Raw genomic sequence first — 24667 nt, forward strand, 5'->3', positions numbered from 1 at the left:
GTCCAGGGTGTACTCCACCTTCTGCCCGTATGCAGCTGGGATAGGCTCCAGCCCCCCACGACTCCGAAAGGGACAAGCGGTAGAAAATGGAGGGACGGATAGTTCCAGGTTGTTGTGTATGCACCATAACACCATGACAGTCCACCTCCCGTCTGGCTCATCGTTGTCTGACACGAGCCCGATGAGGGTGGTGTAGGGATGATGTTTGATAAGAAATTATAGAGTTCGAGCCCATTATCAAATCCTCTTATCGAACCGATTCTTTATCGATTCTCTTATCGATTCCAGATAGGTTGTTGTATATGGAAAAAAAACACAATATTTGGTTTAACAAAAGCTCACTTTTATTTTATAAGAAAAACATAAAATAAAGATAAATATTGACTGTTGTTACCCCCCTAAAAAAATAAAATAAAATAAATAAATATTGACTGTTGTTACCCATGGTATGGTATTTTTTTTTTTTGGTCATAAAAAAATACAATCATGTGTGCTTACGGACTGTATCCCTGCAGACTGTATTGATCTATATTGATATATAATGTAGGAACCAGAAATATTATTAACAGAAAGAAACAACCCTTTTGTGCGAATGAGTGTGAATGAGTATAAATGGGGGAGGGAGGTTTTTTGGGTTGGTGCACTAATTGTAAGTGTATCTTGTGTTTTTTATTGTGATGTAATTTTTTTATTATTATTATTTTTTTTAATTAAAAAAAAAAAAAAAAAAAATTCTTGTGCGGCCCGGTACCAATCGATCCACGGACCGGTACCGGGCCGCGGCCCGGTGGTTGGGGACCACTAGTGTAGGCTACAAGATAACGTTAACGTTATCAGACACATACAAAAAGGCTAACGTTAACGTTACCGTTAGCCACTGACTATGCTTGGGTAACGTTAGTCTAGCTAACATTACTGCAGTCCTGGATTGACATACGAGGTAACGTTATTTTAGCCTAAAGGCTACAAGTGAGCAGATATGGAAATTAACCGGCAACCGTTAACGTTAGTTACTCACCAGCACTATCACTGGAATTGGCGCTGCAGGTTGAAGAGGGGCATGCTTCGTCGCTGCTTCTCCACGACACCTTTTTCTAACCTTCAGGTTATGTACGGCCTGAACATGTTTCAACATGCTTGTTTTACATCCCCCCTTACATGAGAGCGAAGCCTGGCAATAATTGCAGATAGCCGTTTCCTCGTGGTATTATTTTTAAAATAAAGCCATGCCTTGAGGCGTTTTTTCCGGTCCATTGCTGTTGCTGCTTTCTGTATCTGCCGCCTAATGACTGAGCTACGTCATTTCCTGGGACGTGCCACAGGGCATTTCCTAGTAAAAAAAAGGGATTCGTTCCCAGGGATTCAAATAAAGAACCAACTCTTTTTCTTTACTATAGTGGCCTCGATAACAGGACCCGGTTCTCAAAAAGGGATTTGAGTCCATGGAATCGGTTCTTTTCTTATCGAACAACCGGGAGAACCGGTTTTGAACATCACTCCTAGGGTGGTGTCATTCTAAAACGTGATGATTTTTACCGACTGGTGACAGGAGGTGCAGCAGTTCAAGTACAGGGAGAAGAGCAGAGGTGAAAGTACTCAGCCTTGTAGGTATCTGGTGCTAAAGGGCATGGTGTCTGTTGCAGTCCTCCCAATCCTCACCCTCCCAAACACACAAAACATGCACTCTAACATGTACTGTGACATTGTGAAACAGACCATGAGTTATTGCATTTCATATTTATCTTGCATCGTTCGTTGAACAGTGGTTGACACGTTTTTGTAAAGATGACCTTTCTAAACAGGTGTTGATGGAGGAAAATGTCTGTGAAGTAACTCAGGTCAAATCCCCCATGGAGCTTTGCTGTCAACATCCATGTAACCTGCTGATGCATACAGAAACAGAAACAATTTTACAAGTGCTTCTCAGAAGTAAAAGTATTTATTAAAAATGATGTATTTTTCCTTAGTGTTGTATTTTGTCCCTGCTGTTGTGGTCTTGTTCTCCTCGCCTCCTTTTCTCTCTCTCTCTCTTGCAGTGTGGCGTGGGACTGGCTCCAGGAGACTGGCAGCACCTGATACTAATTAGTCGCCTACTATTTAGGCTGATTGGCCTCAGCTGGCAGGCACCAGTACCTCTCATTGTGTTCACGACGTCCATGAGATACACTACCTTTTTGATCAACCTGTTCCTCATGTAGGGACTGAATTTGGCAAAAGAGCTTTTGGCATTGCTGCCCCTATGGCATGGAATGCATTGCAGACGAAACTGAAACTTACAGAACTACTTCCATTTGGAGCCTTCCGTTCTGTCCTGAGGGACAAACAGCGAGAGACGTTTGCACAGTGCCTGTGTTTTTAAAGATGTAAATCTCTGTTGTTTTACAGTTCTCTTATGTATTTTAAAATGTATGTCTTAATGTATTATTTTTGAAACTGCTCTGTGACATGTGCTGTTGACCTCTTGGCCAGGTCACCCTTGTGAAAGAGATCTTGATCTCAATGGGTTTTCTTATCTGGTTAAATAAATCTGGTAAAAAAAACCTTGCTACCTCAGGTCTGACCAGTCTCTTGCCTAGCCCGACACACCATGCCTTGTGGACAACTCTATTTTCCTGGTGTGAGTAGTTTTTCCACCGGCGTTTTCAGTTGTTTTATCGTGGTGTAAGAAATTTTTACCACCATAAATTTTTTGTTGTCTGTTTTTTACTCCTAATCATTAAAAGAGGTACAAGCTGTTCGCTGGCCTCCATCTCTGCAACTTTTGGGATCTACACATCCACAGAACGTTACGTAAGGTCAGAATATGGATCTCGCGGAGGCGAACCCCTTGGAGAAAGCATTACGAGGTCAGGCGCAACACATAGGCCAGAATGAGGACCAGCTTCACGCTTTGGGCTTGCGCCTCTAAGCTCTGGCGAAACGTCAAGACACCATGAAGAACACCCGCCACGAGCCCTATAGACAACCCAGTCGTCGGCACAAGCAATCAGCCATTCCAGCCACCCCAGCCATCTGCCCAAAGCTATCCCAACCACAGAGGTTCTCTGGTGAAGATGACAATGTAGTACAATTCCTTATTCAGTGTGAACTTCATTTTGAGCTGCAAGCCTCTGCCTTCACATCTGAGCGAGCTAAAGTAGCATTTGTAATTTCTTACCTCACTGGCCCAGCAGGGGCCTGGGCCACGGCGGAGTAGAACAGTCCTCATACTGCTATTTCTCCAAAGCATTATCAATCAATTTTAAGTTTACTTATATAGCCCTTAATCACAAATGCCTGAAAGGGCTGCACAAGTCACAACAACATCCTCAGATCCCACATCAGGGCAAGAAAAACTTAACCCAATGGGAACAATGAGAAACCTTGGAAGGGACCCCAGGAGTGGGGATCCCCCTCTGGGTGACCGGTGCAATGAATGCCGAGTGGATACGGTTAATAATGTGAGAGTCCAGTCCATAGTCATGTTAGCGAGGGCTGTGTCCGTAGAGTGATTTTCCCCGAAACCGGACTGAAAGGGTTCATAGAGATTGTTAGACGCTAAGTGTTCATTTAGCTGCTATGCAACAATTTTTTCGAGGATTTTCAAGATGAAAAGGGAAGGTGGCACACCGGCCGGTAGTTTACCATGAGGTCAGGATCCAGGTCAGGTGTTTTGAGCAGAGGATGAATAACCACTTTTTTTAATGCTAGGGGAACAGTTCCAGAGGAAAGTGATAAGTTCATAATATTTAGCACTGATGGTCCTAATATTACAAACAGCAACTTTAAAAGTTTCCCAGGAAGTGGGTCAAGTAAACATGTTGTTTGTTTTGTCCCATTTACAAGTCGCAGGAGTTCCTCTAATGTTATTTCTTCAAAAAGAGAGAGATTATTTTGGAGGGCAATATCCGTCGTACATACATTCGTACTGCGTTAAGAGAACCCAGTTGTAGCTGGGACGCGTTGTCTTTAATCTCTTTTCTAATTAGTTAAATTTTCTTATTAAAGAAATTCATAAAGTCATCAGCCGAGTGGGTGGAGCTACTGTACTAAACTACTGACTGTCGTCCTCGCCCTTCAGGAGTGGAGAGACTGTCTGGAAGGGGCAGAGCTTCCATTCATTGTTCAAACAGACCACAAATACCTGGCATAGCTGCGCATTGCTCAAAAACTTAACCACCGTCGGGCCAGGTCGGCGCTGTTTCTGAAGCATTTCGACTTTATCACTTTTGGACCTGGTTTCCACAATGTCAAGCCCGACACCCTAATCCCTATACTCTCAACCCATGGAGTACACCCATCTTGAGCCTATCATCCACCAGTCCCCATTCTTGGAGGGCTTCAATGGGACATTGAGAGGCAGGTCAGAGACACCTTTAAGTCTACTCTGTGTGCTGGGCTGGGCGCATGGTTCCAGGATTGCCTGGCACCCTGGCATGAAACAATCTTTTTCCTGACCCAATGCTTCTGGTGGACACTAAAACTTTTGTTGCAGTCTGCGTCGGAACAAGGCGGGTCTTTTTCATCCTCTACCCATCCCTCCCCGCCCCTGGTACCATATCACCTTGGACTTCGTCACTGGTTTTTCCCCCTCAGATGGTAAAGACACTATTCTTACAATTGTTGACCGGGTCTCTAAGATCGCCCATGTCGTGGTTCTACCCAAGTTGCCTTCTGCTCTAGAGACCGCCCAATTGATGTTGCAACATGTGTTCTGGCTTCACTGTATTCCCACGGATGTGGTTTCCGACAGGGGTCCCCAGTTCTTGTCCGCTTTGGGGGCGGCATTCTGCAAGGCCTTTGGCGCCTCCCCCTGCCTGTCTTCTGGTTACCATCCTCAGAGCAACGGCCCGACAGAGCGGACCAATCAGGACCTGGAAGCAGCTATTCGGTGTGTCTGCTACCTACAACCCATGACTTGGTCTGCTGATTTACTCTGGATAGAATACGCCCACAACTCACTCATCAGTTCTGCCACTGGCCTATCACCTTTTCATGCTGCCCATGGTTCCCAGGCCCCAGTCTTTCCCTCACTAGAGTCAAACGTCAATGTGCCTTCGGTAATAGCCCACCTGGCTTGGTGCAACATAAGGGCCGCAATTGCGAGGACTTCAGAATGGAATCAACGGCCAACCACCGTCGCAAGCCCGTGCCACACTACCAGGTAAAGAAAAGAGTCTTGTTGTCTTCCCATGGCCTACCCCTTGCCACAGACTTTAAGAAACTGTCTCAGAGATTTGTGGGTCCTTTTTCCACTATCAGGATTATTAACCAAGTAGTGGTCAAGCTTCGCCTTCCCAAGTCCCTCAAATGCAACCCAGGCGTTCATGTCTCCCGCCTCAAGCCAGTCACCAGTCACTCTCCCCTCGTGCGGTACCTCCTCCTACTCGGCTAGTCAACGGTCACCATGCATTACAATCAAAGCAATCTTAAACGTGAAAAGGACGGGCAGGGACTGCCAGTGCCTGGTTGACCGGGACAGATATGGCCCTGAGGACCGTTGTTGGATTGCTAAATTTCTTATTATTGACCCCACACTCACTGACATTTATACGCATTTTCCGGACAAGCCAAGAGGCGTCCTTTTAAGGGGGGGTACTGTTGTATTTTGTCCCTGCTGTTGTGGTCTTGTTCTCCTCGCCTCTTTCTCTCTCTCTCTCTCTTGCAGTGTGGTGTGCAACTGGCTCCAGGAGACTGGCAGCACCTGATCCTAATTAGTCACCTACTATTGAGGCTGATTGGTCTAAGTTGGCAGGCACCGGTACCTCTCATTTTGTCCATGACATCCATGAGCTACACTGCATTTTTGATCAACCTTGCCTTCCTCATGTCTGACCAGTCTCCTGCCTAGCCCAAAGCACTGCTTTGTGGACAACTGTATTTTCCTGGTGTCAGTAGTTTTTGCCACCCGCTTTTTCATTTGTTGTTTTATCATGGTGTGAGTATTTTGCCACCATCGCTTTTTGTTGTTGTTTTATCATGGTGTGAGTAATTTTTACCGCCATCACTTTTTGTTCCTTGTTTTACTTCTGCACCTCCGCATCTTTTGGGATCTACACATCCACAGAATGTTAGACCCAGTTTGTTTCAATGCTAACCAGTAGCATCTATATGACTATAATGTAAATTAGCTCTGAGCTTGCGCATATGTTTTAATACATTTTTTGGAATGTCATAAAAAAATATTTTTTACCTGAGGTAAGTTATACTGACATACTTTATGTATGTCCAGTTTTACAATACTTAAAGTAAAAACTCTCAAGTAGGACCTAAACTTGAGTCTTTATTGGCAATTTATCTGTCTGCTAAGCCAACAAGAAGTGATGTTAAATGTTTGCTTTTTAACATCTTCACATGAAACCATATATTAATATAATAACCATTTCCGTATCATAATCCTGATAAGTGTTATATTCAGTTGATTGTGTTTCCCCAAATGGTTGCAACTACATTGAGAAAAATATTGCATTGAGTCAAGTTAACAGTATTTTTTGTCAGTGAGTCTGCAGCTTTAAAGATTTAGTGCACAACTAAAGCCAAGCAGGCTGTGGTTTCATAACTACGATGGTAGGCTGAATAAAAAAATACCGATAGGTGTATCTTTTGTCCAGAATCTGAACAGCCGCCCTGTACCGACCCAATTAGGAACCTGTACAAAACAAATATGGGTTCTTGGTAAACATCCCTAGGTAGACTGAAGGACTTTGTGTTGAACCAACTAACTCAGGATGTGTTAACACTACAAACTACAATACATGTTTGATGATAGCTGTAGAATAAAACACATTTCAATAAAAAAATACTGTTGTTACAGGATGACTTTAGGCAGTGGTTTCGTGCCAAAATACATGTGGTTTGGGCTCCAGGGAAGACACCCTTTGATAGTCTGGATCCGCTGTCCACAGCTCAGTTACATGATGGAGATGAACACCACAGCCTCAAGGAGAATTACGGGAAATTCACTCAGAGAAAATCTTTTAAGGTACTTTTCTGTTATTTGTATTATTTCTACTAAGAAGTTGTTGCTCTAGTTTCATTCAATGGTCATCTATAAAAAATCTGAAGCAAATTATGGACATGTTTCTTCTGTCTGTCCTTCACAGGTGCAGTACTTCAACCACCACAGCATCAAATACTTCTGGAATGAAGGGACAAAGAACTTTGAACCATACAAGTATGTCTCCATTAAAACACAGTGCTCTGCCTAGTCTTGTTTTTATTAAATGCATTTGTACCATTTGTTTAAGGGGCTTGGAGGATACAATTGTGAGCTGTGCAGACATTCACAGCAACCATACCTCTGGACTCACTAAAACCCTGCAGGACTACAGGTACTGTACAATGTTTCTAGATCGGTCTTCACTCAAATTAAATTAACTGAAATGTAACAGATCACAGGTATCACACACACACAGAGTTCATTGGGAATCATGCTTGTTATCAACAGAGCTTTGTTTTTTGACAAGAATGAGATTGACGTAAATGTGCCGCCTTTAATCAAGATCTTCATTAAAGAGGTAAAAAAACAACAATCCTTAGTCAGTTTAGTTGTTAATTCTGTCTTTATGTATTATTTATTTGAATTTATATTATTTGACTTTGTTTCTTCTCTGAAGGTCATGAATCCGTTTTACATCATTCAGATCGGCAGTTTTATTCTGTGGACCTATCAAAGCTTCTACGATTACGCCTTTCTAACTCTTACTATGGCTATTGTTTTAATAGCCACCTCTCTGTACACCATTAGAAAGGTGAGTCATGTTGCACCTGTTCAACTTTACCAATAGTTACAGTTCTATCTAACTTGGCACAGTGGTTAGCTGCTCATAATGTTATCAGTGTACCGTGGCTTTACAGTGTCTATTTCATTGTAAAGTCTCTCTACCTCTTGTGATTTACTTGAAATATACTTTATATGATGGATATATATCAGTTCCATGCAACTATTCAAATTCCACATAGTAATGAGTATTATAAACATTAATACATTAAAAATACATTTGACAAAATAGCTGGTCTTTGCCGGATATTCCATGTTTGCATGGCATTTTAATTCTTGTTATGATTCCATGACATTCTTTTGTTCTTTTTCTGCCACCTTCCAGAATTATGTGAGACTGCGTGACATGGTGATTGCGCACTCTATGGTACAGGTTTCAGTGTGGCGAGGAAATACAGGCAAGTTTTTATTCAGTCATTCAATAACAAAATAATATATATACAGTATATATTATTGACTAATTTGCTGCCCTAGGCAAAATGTTCATAATCAGCTTTCATACACACTCACGTAAAAAGTGCATGAATACGTTTTAGAATTAATTTTCTTAATTTAAGTAAAGAAAACAATTAACTTAAAAATACAGCAAAACATTTAAAAATCTGAATGATCTCATTACTCCATCCAACTTGAACTAAAAAATACAAACTGTGTCAGTAAAGTTGAACAACAGAACAAAAGTGAAATTTCTTCCTTCACTTCTGGTGCCCCTCATGGCGCACGTGACTAGGACATGAACTATCATCAATCATCAATCAATCAAAGTTTATTTATATAGCCCTAAATCACAAATGTCTCAAAGGGCTTCACAAACCACAACATCATCCTCGGATCTGATCTGACATTCAGGCAAGAAAAAACTCAACCAAATTGGAAGAACGAGAAACCTTGGAAGGGACCCCCCCCCACCCCCCCTGACCATGTCAACCCCTGAGTTCTGAATACTTGTGCTGCTCAGCTGACTGGGATCCTGTACTTTATATTCAACCTGAGTCTGAAGTTAGAAAGGATACCAGCGCTATGGAAAACATCCTGCATAGTGCCAGTGCCCAAGAAGCCCATCCCATCTGGCTTGAATGACTTCAGACCGGTTGCCCTGTTGTCTCATGTCATGAAGATCCTCGAGAGACTTGTGCTGGCTCAGCTGAGACCCCTGGTGGCTCTTTCCCTGAACCCTCTACAGTTTGCATATCAGCCCCATGTTGGGGTGGATGATGCTGTTATCTACCTGCTGCATCATGCTCACTCTCACCTGGATGGTGGGAGGGTCACTGTGAGGATCATGTTCCTTGATTTCTCCAGTGCCTTTAACACTATTTATACAATTCTGATGAGTGATAAGTTGCTCAGGATGGGTGTCAGTTCATCCACTGTCTCCTGGATCACTGATTTCTTGTCTGACAGGACCCAGTTTGTGCGACTGGGGAGCTCCCTTTCGGATACTGTGGTCAGTGGTGTAGGTGCTCCACAGGGGACTGTACTGTCTCCATTCCTGTTCACCCTGTACACCTCAGACTTACAGTATAGCTCCAAGTCCTGCCATCTTCAGATTTACTCTGATGACTCTACTGTGTATCGGGGAGGGACAGGAATTGGAGTAAAGGACACTGATTGCTGACTTTGTGGAGTCTTCTCAGGCTAACCATCTGCACCTGAATATGGACAAGACCAAGGAGCTGGTCATTGACTTCAAGAAGAAAAGGACCCCAGTGAAGCCCATCAACATCCAGGGCCGGGAGGTGGCAGTAGTCGAGCAGTATAAGTATCTGGGAGTCCACTTGAACAGCAGACTGGACTGGAAGGACAACAGCAAAGCTGTTTACAAGCAGGGCATGAGCAGATTATTTTTCCTGAGGAAGCTCAGGTCCTTTAATGTATGCAACAAGCTGTTGGATATATTTTATCAGTCTGTTGTGGCCAGTACCTTGCACTTTGCAGTGGTTTGCTGGTGGAGTAGCACCAGCAAAATTGAATTTTTTTAATTTTTAATTTTTTTATTTATTTTTTGTCCTGTCCAGCTTGTCAGGCAAATCATATAGTTGATGTAGATGCCCATATCGGCTGTTCAGATTTACTTTACAAAAGAGATGTGTAGGATACTTCCCTTGTTGCCTTATTTGTATTTGACTTTATTAAATGTATTTATATTATCATTTGGTGCAGTCGGGCCAGAGCAGGAGGGGATAGAAAGAGAAAAAAAAGAAGACAGAGTGGGAAATTGTGGGGACAACAGGGGGATTAGACAGAGAGACAAAAACAACAACACCAAACACAACACAACAACAACAACAACAACAACAACAATAGAGCAACATCAGCAAATACGACATGTACAAATATGATGGTAAAAGTGATAGCAAATAAGCAGTTAGCGAAAATAAAAAATAATACAGAAATGACAATGAACATTATTACACTACAAATGGAGCAATACAAATACCAATAGAAATAGCGATATTGATAATGAACAATACCAATAATTTACCTCTATTATCAACAATACAGTTGTTCAAATGCAACAATACATATACGTAATGATAACTTGAGATACGAAAGAATGCAGAAAAATAGAGGGGAAGAAAGAGAAGCAACATACATTAACCTTGTAGATTGTTATAGTAAAAATAGGTTAAGTTTTGTCAGTGTGCTATGTGTTATACCCTGTTTACCCTAGGGCAACAACGTTAATATATGTTTGATGAAACGTGATTATGTGCATGAGTGTATGTATGCATATGTACTTGTATATGTACAGACTGTGTATATGTGTTTGTACAGTGAATGTATATGTACAGAATGTGTATATGTGTGTTTGTACAGTGAATGTATATGTACAGTATGTGTATGTTTGTATAATGAATGTGCGTGTGGATGTACGAACTTTGAGTATGTAAATATGTACTGTATTTGTGTATGTATGTGGGAGCGTAGGTACCTATGTATGTATGTACTGTATGTATGTGAGTATATGTGAATTTGTATGTACAATATATTTGACTCCCAGTGTGCGTGGGAGCCAGAGTACGGCCCCAGCCTCCCGAGAGCCCAACCCACATACAGTAGGTGTGGTGCCCAGGGAACCAGGGACCACCGCCCCCACGCAGCCAAGCCAGCCAGCGTCAGGAACCCCAGAGCCCGGTCCACCGCGCTGCCCACAAGGGTCAGCAGCAGGCCACAGACAGACGCACCCGACAGAGGACAAGGCATGAGAAAAGCAGGGGACAGCCAGACCCCAAGCCAGCAAGAGACCACACCCCACACGGGCAGAAAGGCGGGACGCCCCGCCCGGGGGGCCCAGAGACTCCCCGGAACCGGACAGGAAGACCGCCCCCGCCCCACCGGCAACCGTGCCCCCACGAGCCAACCCCCACCCCCGGAGAGTGCGGCGAGGCCAGCCCCCGGCCAACCCACCCAAGTCGGCCGCTGCAGGACCACGCAGCACGGGGCCACGGGAACCACCCACCCCACCCGCAGGGACCCCAACGATGGAGATGGAACAACCAGCAACCGCCCCGCCGAGTTCTCCTCCCTGTGGGAGGGGAAAAAATAAAAAAATAATATTAATAAAATATATTAAAAAAAAAATAAAATAAATAAATACATTTAAAAAAAAGAATTAAAAGAAGATCACAGATATGCTGACACACAAGGTCACTACCCCAGCGACTGGCCGACTCGCAGCACCTCGGAATACCTTGCAGCACCAAGCTACCACTATAGACGCAGGGACTAGACCCAGCAGGCCCCAACCAAGACGGGCACCCGGAAAGGATGGACGGTGGGACCCAGGAGCTCCAGACACGCAGTTTTGGATGCAGTAGCCTGAGGCGCCGACCCCCGCCTGGCAGGGAGGCCCAGAGCGTACCCCCAGAAATATACATACATACATAAATACATACACATACTGTACACATATACATGTACACATATACATGTACACATACACGCATATACACATCTATACATATACAGTACATACACATACATAGCACCAGCAAAATGGACTTAAAGCGGATAGACAAACTGATCCGGAAAGCTTTTGGCACGCAGTTGGAGGCGTATGTGTCAGCGAGGGACAGGAGGACACTGGACAAACTGCTCGCCATCTTGGACAATCCTGCACACCCACTCTACCAGACAATTGAGGGACGGCGGAGCTCATACTCCAACAGGCTCCTGCAGCTTAGCTCCCACAGTGTGCGATTCAATAACTTTCATTCTGCACTCCATCCAGCTGTATAATCATTCGCCATACAGCAATAGATGATATTTGTCTATTACCAGACTGCTTCTAAGCTAGCTGTTGTATTCACCTTTATTTTAATGCATCTGCTGTGAACCTGTTTCTGTTTTATTTTTTTATTGTGCTCTGTTTGTGTTGTGTTGTGTTTGCTCGTTTTTCTTGTGTTATCTTTTAACCTGCCTATTGTACAGCACTTTGGCTACCCCTGTGGTAAATTTTAAATGTGCTTTATAAATAAAGTTGATTTGATTTGATTTGATTTGATCAATTCTTATATGTTTATGTTGCTCTTTTTTTTTTTTTGCTGCAGCTGTTATATATACTGTAACCTTGTAAATGGTAATTAGGATTTGTTATATATTGTATAATTTATATATATATATATATATATATATATATATATATATATATATATATATATATATATATATATATATATATATATATATACCGTATACACACAGTCACGATCAAAAGTTTACATACTCTTGTAAAGAACATAATGTCATGGCTGTCATTGAGTTTCCAATAATTTCTACAACTCTTATTTTTTTGTAATAGAGTGATTGGAGCACATACTTGTTTGTCACAAAAAAAAATTCATGAAGTTTGGTTCTTTTATGTATTTATTATGGGTCTACTGAAAATGTGACCAAATCTGCTGCTTCAAAAGTATACATACAGCAATGTTAATTTTTGGTTACATGTCCCTTGGCAAGTTTCACTGCAAAAGGCGCTTTTGGTAGCCATCCACAAGTTTCTGGTTGAATTTTTGACCACTCCTCTTGACAAAATTGGTGCAGTTAAGCTACATTTTTCGTTTTTCTGACATGGACTTGTTTCTTCAGCATCGTCCACAATTTTAATTCGGACTTTGGGAAGGGCGTTCTAAAACCTTAATTGTAGCCTGATTTAGCCATTCCTTTACCATTTTAGACGTGTGTTTGGGGTCAATGTCCTGTTGGAACACGCGCCCAAAGACGCAAACTCTGGGCTGATGATTTTATAAAATCATACTTAGGTTGTCCTGAAGAATTTGGAGGTAATCCTCCTTTTCATTGTCCCATTTAAAGGTCTACTGAAATTATTTTTTAAAATTTAAACGGGGATAGCAGATCCATTCTATGTGTCATACTTGATCATTTCGCGATATTGCCATATTTTTGCTGAAAGGATTTAGTAGAGAACAACGACGATAAAGTTTGCAACTTTTGGTCGCTGATAAAAAAAAAGCCTAGCCTATACCGGAAGTAGCGTGACATCACAGGGGATAGGGCTGCTCACATTTCCCTATTGTTTACAATGCAGCGAGAGATATTTGGACAGAGAAAGCGACGATTACTACATTAATTTGAGTGAGGAAGAAAGATTCGTGGATGAGGAACGTGAGAGTGAAGGACTAGAGTGCAGTGCAGGACGTATATTTTTTCGCTCTGACCGTAGCTTAGGTACAAGGGTTCATTGGATTCCACACTTTCTCCTTTTTCTATTGTGGATCAGGGTTTTGTATTTTAAACCACCTCGGATACTATATCCTCTTGAAAATGAGAGTCGAGAACGCAAAATGGACATTCACAGTGACTTTTATCTCCACGACAATACATCGGTGAAGCTCTTTAGCTACGGGGCTAACGTGATAGCATCGGGCTCAAATGCAGATAGAAACAAAATAAATAAACCCCTGACTGGAAGGATAGACAGAAGATCAACAATACTATCAAACCGCGGACATGTAAATACACGGTTAATAATTTCCAGCTTGGCGAAGCTTAACAATGCTGTTGCTAACGACACCATTGAAGCTAACTTAGCTACGTAGTGGCGGCGGGCGTTGTAGCTTTCGACGACACCCCGGCCGCCTTCAGAGTCGGCAAGAAACATATATTTCCCCAAAGTCAACATGCACGTACGGGCAAGTGATCAAATGTTTGGAAGCCAAAACTGTACTCACGGTAGCGCGTCTGCTATCCAACTCAAAGTCCTTCTGGTTGTGTTGCTGTAGTCCACCGCTAATACACCGATCGCACCTACAGCTTTCTTCTTTGCAGTCTCCATTGTTCATTAAACAAATTGCAAAAGATTCACCAACACAGATGTCCAGAATACTGTGGAATTTTGCGATGAAAACAGAGCTTTTTGTATTGGATACAATGGTGTCCGAATACTTCCGTTTCAACCGTTGACGTCACGCGCATACGTCCTCATACATAGACGTTTTCAACCGGAAGTTTCGCGGGAAATTTAAAATTGCACTTTATAAGTTAACCCGGCCGTATTGGCATGTGTTGCAATGTTAAGATTTCATCATTGATACATAAACTATCAGACTGCGTGGTCAGTAGTAGTGGGTTTCAGTAGGCCTTTAAAGCACCAGTTCCATTGGCAGCAAAACAGGACCAGAGCATAATACTACCACCACCATGCTTGATGGTGGGAATGGTGTTCCTGGGATTAAAGGCTTCATCCTTTCTCCTCCAAACATATTGTCGGTATTGTGGCCAAACAGCTCAATTTTCGTTTCATCTGACATCACATGGACAAATATAAGACCTTCTGGAGAAAAGTTCTGTGGTCAGATGAAACAAAAATTTAGCTGTTTGGCCAAAATACCCAGCAATATGTGTGGAGGAGAAAAGGTGAGGCCTTTAAACCCAGAAACACCAATCCTACCGTCCAGCAAGTAATAGCTAAATAAGGCTAGAATTAAGGTTTTAGAATGGCCTTCCCAAAGTTCTGACCTAAACGTGTGGAAAATGCTGAACAAACGAGTCCATGTCAGAAAACCAACACATTTAGCTGAACTGCACCAATTTTGTCAAGAGGAGTAGTTAAAAATTCATCCAGTAGCTTGTGGATGGCTATCAAAAGCGCCTTATTGCAGTGAAACTTACCAAGTATGTATACTTTTGACCAAGCAGATTTGGTCACATTTTCAGTAGACCCATAATAAAGTCATAAAAGAACCAAACTTCATGAATGTTTTTTGTGACAAACAAGTATGTGCTCCAATCACTCTATCACACAAAAAAACATGTTGTAGAAAGTATTGGAAACTCAAGACAGCTATGACATTATGTTCTTTACAAGTGTATGTAAACTTTTGATTGCGACTGTGTATATATATATATAAATATATATATATATATATATATATATATATATATATATATATATATATATATATATATATATATATATATATATATATATATGTATATATATATATATATGTATATATATATATATATATATATATATATATATATATATATATATATATATATATATATATATATATATATATATATATATATATATATATATATATATATATATATATATATATATATATATATATATATATATATATACACAGTCGTGTATATATATATATATATTAGGGGTGTGGGAAAAAATCGATTCGAATTCGAATCGCGATTCTCACATTGTGCGATTCAGAATCGATTCTTATTTTTAAAGAATCAATTTTTTTAAATTTTTTAAAATAAAAATATTTTTATTTTTTTATTGTTATTTTTTTATTAATCAATCCAACAAAACAATACACAGCAATACCATAACAATGCAATCCAATTCCAAAACCAAACCCGACCCAGCAACACTCAGAACTGCAATAAACAGAGCAATTGAGAGGAGACACAAACACGACACAGAACAAACCAAAAGTAGTGAAACAAAAATGAATATTATCAACAACAGTATCAATATTAGTTACAATTTCAACATAGCAGTGATTAAAAATCCCTCATTGACATTATCATTAGACATTTATGAAAAACAAAAAAAAGAACAATAGTGTCACAGTGGCTTACACTTGCATCGCATCTCATAAGCTTGACAACACATTGTGTCTAATATTTTCACAAAGATAAAATAAGTCATATATTTGGTTCATTTAATAGTTAAAACAAATTTACATTATTGCAATCAGTTGATAAAACATTGTCCTTTACAATTATAAAAGCTTTTTACAAAAACCTACTACTCTGCTTGCATGTCAGCAGACTGGGGTAAATCCTGCTGAAATCCTATGTATTGAATGAATAGAAAATCGTTTTGAATTGGGAAAAAATTGTTTTTGAATCGAGAATCGTGTTGAATTGAAAAAAAATCGATTTTGAATCTAATCGTGACCCCAAGAATCGATATTGAATCGAATCGTGGGACACCCAAAAATTCCCAGCCCTAATATATATATATATATATATATATATATATGTATATATATATATATATATATATATATATAAAGTATGCATAGATTACATATATTATATTTTATATTATTATATATCATTTTTGGTCTACTTTTTACCTTTTTTATGTGCCCGTGTGTGCATTATTTTTTCCATCCTTTGTAACTGAGCTACTGTGTGGAACAATTTCCCTTGTTGATCATTAAAGTTTTTCAAAGTCTAAGTCTACATATTTTATCTTGTTTTACTGGCATGATTTTAGTTTGAAGGCCTAAATTATGGGCTACTGAATGTGTTACATCGTTTCCCGAGTGCTGCCAAGCGGAATGGAAGGATTTATTTTGTGGGCTTATGTATGTTTGAAATAACAATTTTGTATGTTTTGCCCCCCATGAACCACAGCGTACTGGAGAATTTGCCAAGATTGTATTTGCCCAGGGCTGGCTTTGCATCCATGCAATATTTACTTTTGAAAAATGATCCTGTCCTCTTTTCTTGAACTTGATCGCAGACATTGAACAGATCATGTCGACAGAGCTGGTGCCAGGTGATGTCATCACTATTCCAGCAAACGGGATGATCATGGCCTGTGACGCAGCGCTTATCTGTGGCACCTGCACTGTTTCTGAAGGCATGTTGACAGGTATGTTGTGTGTATACATTGGTACATGCAAAACATACAGTACATACTATGGGCCTGACCAACTAACAACTAATCAAATATCACCAGTAACGCCGTTATTTTTGGCGGTAACTAGTAGTCTAACACGTTATTTTTCATAGTCAGTAACTCAGTTACTGTTACTACATGATGCGTTACTGCGTTATTTAACGTTATTTTTTATATAGTATCTGCTAGAAATTGAGAAGATCTGAGTGTGTTGTATTGGAGAGCTGCGGTGTCGTCCTTCTGATTCTTCCTGTGTCACAAGGAAGAGAAGAGGCGCGCTGTGTGTGGGTGTGTGTGGGGCGGGTGGGGCGTGTCTGTGTTTACTAACAAGACATCATGGCGGAGCCGGAGCCGAGTTTCTTAACATGGAGATATTCTCACTACTTTTCTTTTGTCGAGCACAAAGAAAAGAACATTTAATGTAAATGTAAGTTGTGTCTTGGATCAAATATCCTATCTACTGCTCAAAACAGCAATTCAAATCTGCTGAAACAGCTACAAAAGCAACATGCTTCGACAAAGCTAGTAAAGAGAGACACAGACTCCGATGCCACTTCCCCTCCACCTCCACCTCCACCTCCACCACCACCTAAGGATTTTAACGGAGGGACTGCTAGCCAGGACAACATTGATAGAGCCATTGCAGCGTATGTGCTAGAAGACATGCAGGCTATTTCTACAGTGGGGTCACCCGCTTTCAGGCAGCTAATTAACATGATAGCGGGCGTCAAACGGCAAATGGCACGAAAACATTTTCCAAGTTCCTGGACGCAGTGGACAGTGAGCACATAAAAATGGAAAGCAAGCTAAAGAAGACACTCCAAACTCTGCCTCTGCTCACCATTCAGCACTGAAGGTACACACACTCTGTCAATTCACTTATATACTCTTTCATTCTAGACTTCTAGAGTGTTTGATTATCACATCACTCTAAATGTATAGACTATACAGTTCACAAACATAAAGAGGGATCCTAGTGGGCCAGGCCAATCTTTCCTCATTTGTAAACAAGACCCCAAGGTACTTAAACTCCTCTACTTGGGGCATGATCTCCTGCCCAAGCCGGATATGGCACTCCACACTTTTCTGGCGAGAACCATGGACTCGTACATGGAAGTGTTGATTTAATCCCAGTCGCTTCACACTCAGCTGCAAATTGATCCAATGAGAGCTGAAGATCCTGGCCAGATGAAGCCAGCAGAATCACATCATCCCCATAAAGCAGAGACGTTACCAAACCGGATCTCCTCAACGCCCTGACCATGCCTAGAAATTCTGTCCATAAAAGTAGTAAATGGAATTGGTGACAAGGGGCGGAGTCCAACCCTCACTGGAAACTGGTCCGACTTACTGCTGGCAATGCAGACCGAGCTGTTTCTCCTGAATCCAAAGTTTGACTATCCGACGTAGCTTCCTCTCCAGTACACTTGAATAGAACTCACCGGGAAGGCTGAGGAGTATAAACCCATGATTATTGAACCACGATTATTGAAACACACCTTCCAGATCCCCTTTTTAAAAAGAGGAACCACCACCCCAGTCTGCCAATCCAGAGGCACTGCCCCCGATGGCCACGCAATGCTGCAGAGTCTTGTCAACCATGACAGCCCCACAGCATCCATAGCCTTAATGAACTCCGAGCATATCTCATCCACCCCCGGGGCTCTGCCACCGAGGAGCTTCTTAACTACCTCGGCAACCTCAGCCCCAGAAATAGAAGCGCCCACCGCGGAGTCCCAAGGCACTGCTTCCTCTTTGGAAGACGATTGAGGACGTCTTCAAAGTATTGCTTCCACCGATCCACATCATCCCCATTTGAGGTCAGCAGCACACCGTCCCCACTATACACGGTGTTGACAGTGTTTCCTCGTCCTGAGGCGGCGTATGATGGTCCAGAATCGTTTCGAATCTGTCCAGAAGGCGTTTTCCATGGCTTCGCCAAACTCCTCCCATGTCTTAGTTTTTGCCTCTGCAACCGCCAAAGCCGTACACAACTTGGCCTGTCGGTACCTGTCCATGAGCCAAAAGGACCCGATAGGACTCCTTCTTCAGCTTGACGGCATCCCTCACTGTTGGTGTCCATCAGTGGGTTCTGGGATTACCGCCACGGCAGGCACCGACCACCTTGCGGCCACAGCTCCGATAAGCCCCTCGACAATAGAGGTAGGAAACATGGTCCAGTCGGACTCAATATCCAGCGCCTCCTCGTAACATGTTCAAAGTTCTCCCAGAGGTGGGAATTTAAACTCTCTCTGATGGTACACTCTGCTTGACGTTCCCAGCATACCTCATAGGCTTGGGCCTGCCAGGTCTGTCCGGCATCCTCCCCCACCATCGGAGCCGACTCACTACCAGGTGGTGATCGGTTGAAAGCTCTGCCCATCTCTTCACGCGATTTTCCAAAACATAAGACCTCAAGTCTGATGATACAACCACAAAGTCCATCATCGAATTGCGGCCTATGGTGTCCTGGTGCCAAGTGTACATATGGACACCGTTATGTTTGAACATGGTGTTTGTTATGGACAATCTGTGACGAGCACAAAAGTCCAATAACAAAATACCACTCTGGTTCTGATCAGGGTGGTCGTTTTCTCCCAATCACTCCTCTCCATGTCTCACTGTCATTGCCAATGTGAGCGTTGAAGACCCCCAGTATAACAAGGGAATCACCAGATGGAGTACTGTCCAGTACTCCCTCTAGGGACTCCAAAAAGGGCCGGTACTCTGAACTGCTGTTTGGTGCGTAAGCACAAACAATGGTCAGAACCCATCCGCCCACTTGGAGGAGGAGGGGAGCTATCCTTTCGTTCACCGGGTTAAACTCCATTGTGCAGGGTCTGAGCCGCGCGGCAACAAGTATTGCCACCCCCACCCGTCAACTATCACTGCTGGCAATGCCAGAGTGGAAAAGAGTCCAGCCCTTCCTCCCCAGTGAGGTGACGAGAATCGGACCGCCAATGGCCCTGCCTTCGACTTCCGCCCAGCTCACAGAGCACCCCACTTCTATGGCTCACCACGCATAAGAGGGGGGACCCACGTTGCCTCTTTGAGCCTTGCTCCAGAGGGGGGTCCCGGTGACCCACGTCCGGTCGAAGGAAACCTAGGACCTCAATTTTTTGGTATTCCTAGAAGTCTTTGAGTCTTGGTCTGGTCCCTCACCTAGGATCTGTTTGTCATGGTAGACCCTACCAGGGGCATAGAAGCCCCGGACAAAATAGCTCCTAGGAACATTGTGACACACAAACTCCACCACGGTAAGGTATCAGTAATTACAGAAAAATAACCCCTCCCAGCAAATTCACATATTATCAAAATTGCTTGAGACAGAATGCACATACAAGTCTTAAAAACCCATATTTGAAAACAAACAGGAAATCGGCCATCGTGGTATCCCTCCACCTTTCATAGTCCAAAAAAGACAACATTAATCATCATTATTATTTGTCAAAGTAGTAGTACCTGATAATACAAAACCCAAAACCAGTTAATTTGACACGTTGTGTATTTTGTAAATAAAAACAGAATACAGTGATTTGCAAATCCAATAAACTGCAAAGACAAGATATTTAATGTTCGAACTGAGAAACTATTTTTTTTTTGCAAATAATTGTTAACTTACAATTTAATGGCAGCAACACATTGCAAAAAAGTTGGCACAGGGGCATTTTTACCACTGTGTTACATGGCCTTTCCCGTTAACAACACTCAGTAAACGTTTGGGAAGTGAGGAGACCAATTTTTGAAGCTTTTCAGGTGTTATTTCCCATTCTTGCTTGATGTACAGCTTAAGTTGTTCAACAGTCCGAGGTCTCTGTTGTAGTATTTTAGGCTTCATATTGCGCCACACATTTTCAATGGGAGACAGGTCTGGATTACAGGCAGGCCAGTCCAGTACCCGCACTCTTTTACTATGAAGCCACGTTGTTGGAACAGGTGGCTTGGTATTGTCTTGCTGAAATAAGCAGGGACGTCCATAACGTTGCTTGGATGGCAACATACAGTATGTTGCTCCGAAACCTGTATGTACCTTTCAGCATTAATGGTGCCTTCGCAAATGTGTATGTTACCCATGCCTTGGGCACTAATACACCCCAATACCATCACAGATGCTGGCTTATAACAATCCGGATGGTTCTTTTCCTCTTTGTTCCGGAGGACATGACGTCCACAGGTTCCAAAAACAATTTGAAACTCGTCAGACGACAGAACACTTTTACACTTTGCATCAGTCCATATTAGATGAGCTAGGACCCAGCGAAGCCGGCGGCGTTTCTGGGTGTTGTTGATAAATAGCTTTCGCTATTTTACCTTGCACTTACAGATGTAGCGACAAATTTTGGCTACTGACAGTTGTTTTTATGAAGTGTTACGGAGCCCATATGGTGATATCCTTTACACACTGATGTTGGTTTTTGATGCAGTACCGCCTGAGGGATCGAAGGTCACGGGCATTCAATGTTGGTTTTCAGCCTTGCTGCTTACATGCAGTGTTTTCTCCTGATTCTCTGAACCTTTTGATGATATTATGGACCTTAAACAATTTGCTCAGGCATTTGTACACAAAGTTGTGACCCTTGCCCTATCCTTGTTTGTGAATGACTGAGCATTTCATAGAAGCTGCTTTTATACCCAATCTTGGCACCCACCTGTTCCCAATTAGCCTGTTCACCTGTGGGGTGTTCCAAATAAGTGTTTGATGAGCATTCCTCAACTTTATCAGTCTTTTTTGCCACTTGTGCCAGCTTTTTTTAAACATGTTGCAGGCATCAAATTCCAAATGAGCTAATATTTGCAAAAAATAACAGTTTTCCAGTTCGAACGTTAAGTATCTTCTCTTTGCAGTTGAATATAGGTTGAAAAGGATTTTCAAATCATTGTATTCTGTTTTTATTTACGATTTACACAACGTGCCAACTTCACTGGTTTTGGGTTTTGTACAATGTGTCCAGCCAATGAGGGGCCAACATTAACAAAACAAATAATTAAACCAATTTGCTCTGTCAAAAGAAAGTTTTAAGGTTGGAAACTGATCATTACAATGATTTTGACACCGCCCTTGTGGTGGAAAATTATAAGTCAAAACTTCCTTCCACATGCTTCAATTTTCCTAAATTTTTTTGATGGCACTGGGAAGGACGTGAAGTGTCGGCAGACTGGCGTTAATCCCGAGTTGCACTTAAGACATACAATTCTCTGTGCACAAGAATGTAGAGGAGCAGCAGCTTTACTTTGAGATCCTCCTGAATGATATAGCTTATTTCCCTATCTCGAGGGGAGAGCCCCATCAACCAACAGAGGAAACTAATTTCATCCGCTTTTATCCATGATCTTGTCCTTTCGGTCATAACCCAAGCTCAAGAGAGCTTTGCCTTCGAGCTCAGCTCTTCAAAAAACACAACGTCATAACATTAGAATGTGTGACTTTAACTTTTATTAACTGCAGTTCTTCCACGTTGTTGGTGTGTTTGGATCTTCAGGGGAGAGTGTTCCAGTTACTAAGACCAGTGTGCCAAATACAAAAACGATATATGATGCAGAGGAACACAAGCAACACACCCTCTTCTGTGGCTCACATGTTATCCAGAGTCGTGCTGATAAACAGGTGAAGGCGGTTGTGGTCAGAACAGGTGAGGATTGAGCTTTATGCTGACAGGTAGTGTAAAAACAGTTCTAGCACCAACTGATATCATGTCCTTGAAATAGTCTTTTTTATCAAACCTTATATGATCCCACAGGTTTTAATACAGTAAAGGGCCAGCTTGTGCGTGGCATTCTCCACCCTAAACCCACCGACTTCAAACTGCATCGTGACGCTAAGCATTTCATGATGGTCATGGCGGTGGTGGCGGTGATTGACTTCATCTACATCATCACTATTGATGTCATAAACCAGGTAACAGTTGTCATACGTACAGTACAATTTGCAATGGAAACTTTACATAAGGGGCACACATTAAACACATATGTGCCTCATCCAGCACTTCTATACGGTATGTTATGGTACAAAATACCACGTAAATTGTAAAATTAATATGTGTACAGTATGCTTGAGTTTCTCTGATAAAAGGTTGACCCCCCAAAAAAACAGAAACCATACAATCTTTATTAAACCCTACCATAAACCAAAATCTTACCTTATCTTGAAATATGCTGACCTTAAAGGCCTACTGAAATGAAATGTTTTCATTTAAACGGGGATAGCAGATTCATTCTATGTGTCATACTTGATCATTTTGCGATATTGCCATATTTTTGCTGAAAGGATTTAGTAGAGAACATTGACGATAAAGTTTGCAACTTTTGGTCGCTGATAAAAAAAAGCCTTGCCTGTACCGGAAGTAGCGTGACGTCACAGGTTGAAGGGCTTCTCACATTTCCCCATTGTTTACAATGCAGCGAGAGCGATTCGGACTGAGAAAGCGACGATTACCCCATTAATTTGAGCGAGGATGAAAGATTCGTGGATGAGGAACATGAGAGTGAAGGACTAGAGTGCAGTGCAGGACATATCTTTTTTCGCTCTGACCGTAACTTAGGTACAAGGGTTCATTGGATTCCACACTTTCTCCTTTTTCTATTGTGGATCACGGATTCGTAATTTAAACCACCTCGGATATTATATCCTCTTGAAAAAACCATGGACATGTAACCACACGGTTAATGCTTTCCAGCCTGTCGAAGCTTAACAATGCTGTTGCTAACGACGCCATTGAAGCTAACTTAGCTACGGGACCTCGACAGAGCTATGCTAAAAACATTAGCTCTGCACCTACGCCAGCTCTCATCTGCTCATCACGACCCGTGCTCACCTGCGTTCCAGCGATCGACGGCGCGACGAAGGACTTCACCCGATCACCGATGCGGTCGGCGGCCCGGAGACGGAGGAAGTCAAGGTGAGGACAGTGGTGCGGCAGCAGGCGTTGTAGCTTTCGACGACACCCCGGCAGCCATCAGAGTCGGCAAGAAACATATATTTCCCCAAAGTCACGTACGTGACATGCACATAGCGCCACGCACGTACGGGCAAGCGATCAAATGTTTGGAAGCCAAAGCTGTACTCACGGTAGCGCGTCTGCTATCCATCTCAAAGTCCTCCTGGTTGTGTTGCTGTAGTCCGCTGCTAATACACCGATCCCACCTACAGCTTTCTTCTTTGCAGTCTTCATTGTTCAATAAACAAATTGCAAAAGATTCACCAACACAGATGTCCAGAAAACTGTGGAATTTTTCGATGAAAACAGAGCTGTTTGTATTGGGACACAATGGTGTGCCAACTTCCGTTCACTCCGTGACGTCACGCGCAAACGTCATCACACCGAGACGTTTTCAACCGGATATTTCCCGGGAAATTTAAAACTGCACTTTATAAGTTAATCCGGCCGTATTGGCATGTGTTGCAATGTTAAGATTTCATCATTGATATATAAACTATCAGACTGCGTGGTCGGTAGTAGTGGGTTTCAGTAGGCCTTTAAACTTCAGTCTGTGCGTGAGCATTCCCTAAAGTTTCAGTTTTGTTAGCCACTTTGCATAAAATTAATGTTTTTGCCAAAATTTGCTCCAAATGGGCTCTGCGGTGTTGGAGGCAAACTTGCATTCGTCGCACAAATGTACTCGAACATTTTCCTCTTTGGGGTTTTTCAATTAAGATTTTGCAGAGTTCCAATAACTCTCTCGACTTCTGAACATACTTGTGCTATTTGATAGAGCCTCATGACACCAGAACTTTCTGAGAACATTTGTTTGCCCTACAATTCATGATTTATTGACAATAT

At 42.1% G+C, this 24667-nt stretch overlaps 1 protein-coding gene across 5 annotated transcripts in view; it reads left to right on the forward strand.

Moving 5' to 3' along the window:
* The window catches only part of LOC133630684 (polyamine-transporting ATPase 13A3-like), a 117143-nt gene that overhangs the window by 16555 nt on the left and 75921 nt on the right, over positions 1 to 24667 (forward strand). For all 5 annotated transcript variants that reach the window (XR_009821314.1, XR_009821313.1, XM_062022323.1 and 2 more), the window contains exons 4-12: positions 6794 to 6961; positions 7083 to 7153; positions 7227 to 7310; positions 7427 to 7496; positions 7596 to 7730; positions 8085 to 8157; positions 16731 to 16862; positions 22370 to 22519; positions 22628 to 22785. Coding sequence is in view for 3 of the 5 variants with exons in the window: in XM_062022323.1 (XP_061878307.1) it covers positions 6794 to 6961; positions 7083 to 7153; positions 7227 to 7310; positions 7427 to 7496; positions 7596 to 7730; positions 8085 to 8157; positions 16731 to 16862; positions 22370 to 22519; positions 22628 to 22785 (1041 nt within the window). In the remaining 2 variants the exon portion in view is untranslated. The remainder of the gene's footprint in view (positions 1 to 6793; positions 6962 to 7082; positions 7154 to 7226; positions 7311 to 7426; positions 7497 to 7595; positions 7731 to 8084; positions 8158 to 16730; positions 16863 to 22369; positions 22520 to 22627; positions 22786 to 24667) is intronic.

Source organism: Entelurus aequoreus, linkage group LG16 (genome assembly GCF_033978785.1).
Source record: "Entelurus aequoreus isolate RoL-2023_Sb linkage group LG16, RoL_Eaeq_v1.1, whole genome shotgun sequence".
NCBI lineage: Eukaryota > Metazoa > Chordata > Actinopteri > Syngnathiformes > Syngnathidae > Entelurus > Entelurus aequoreus.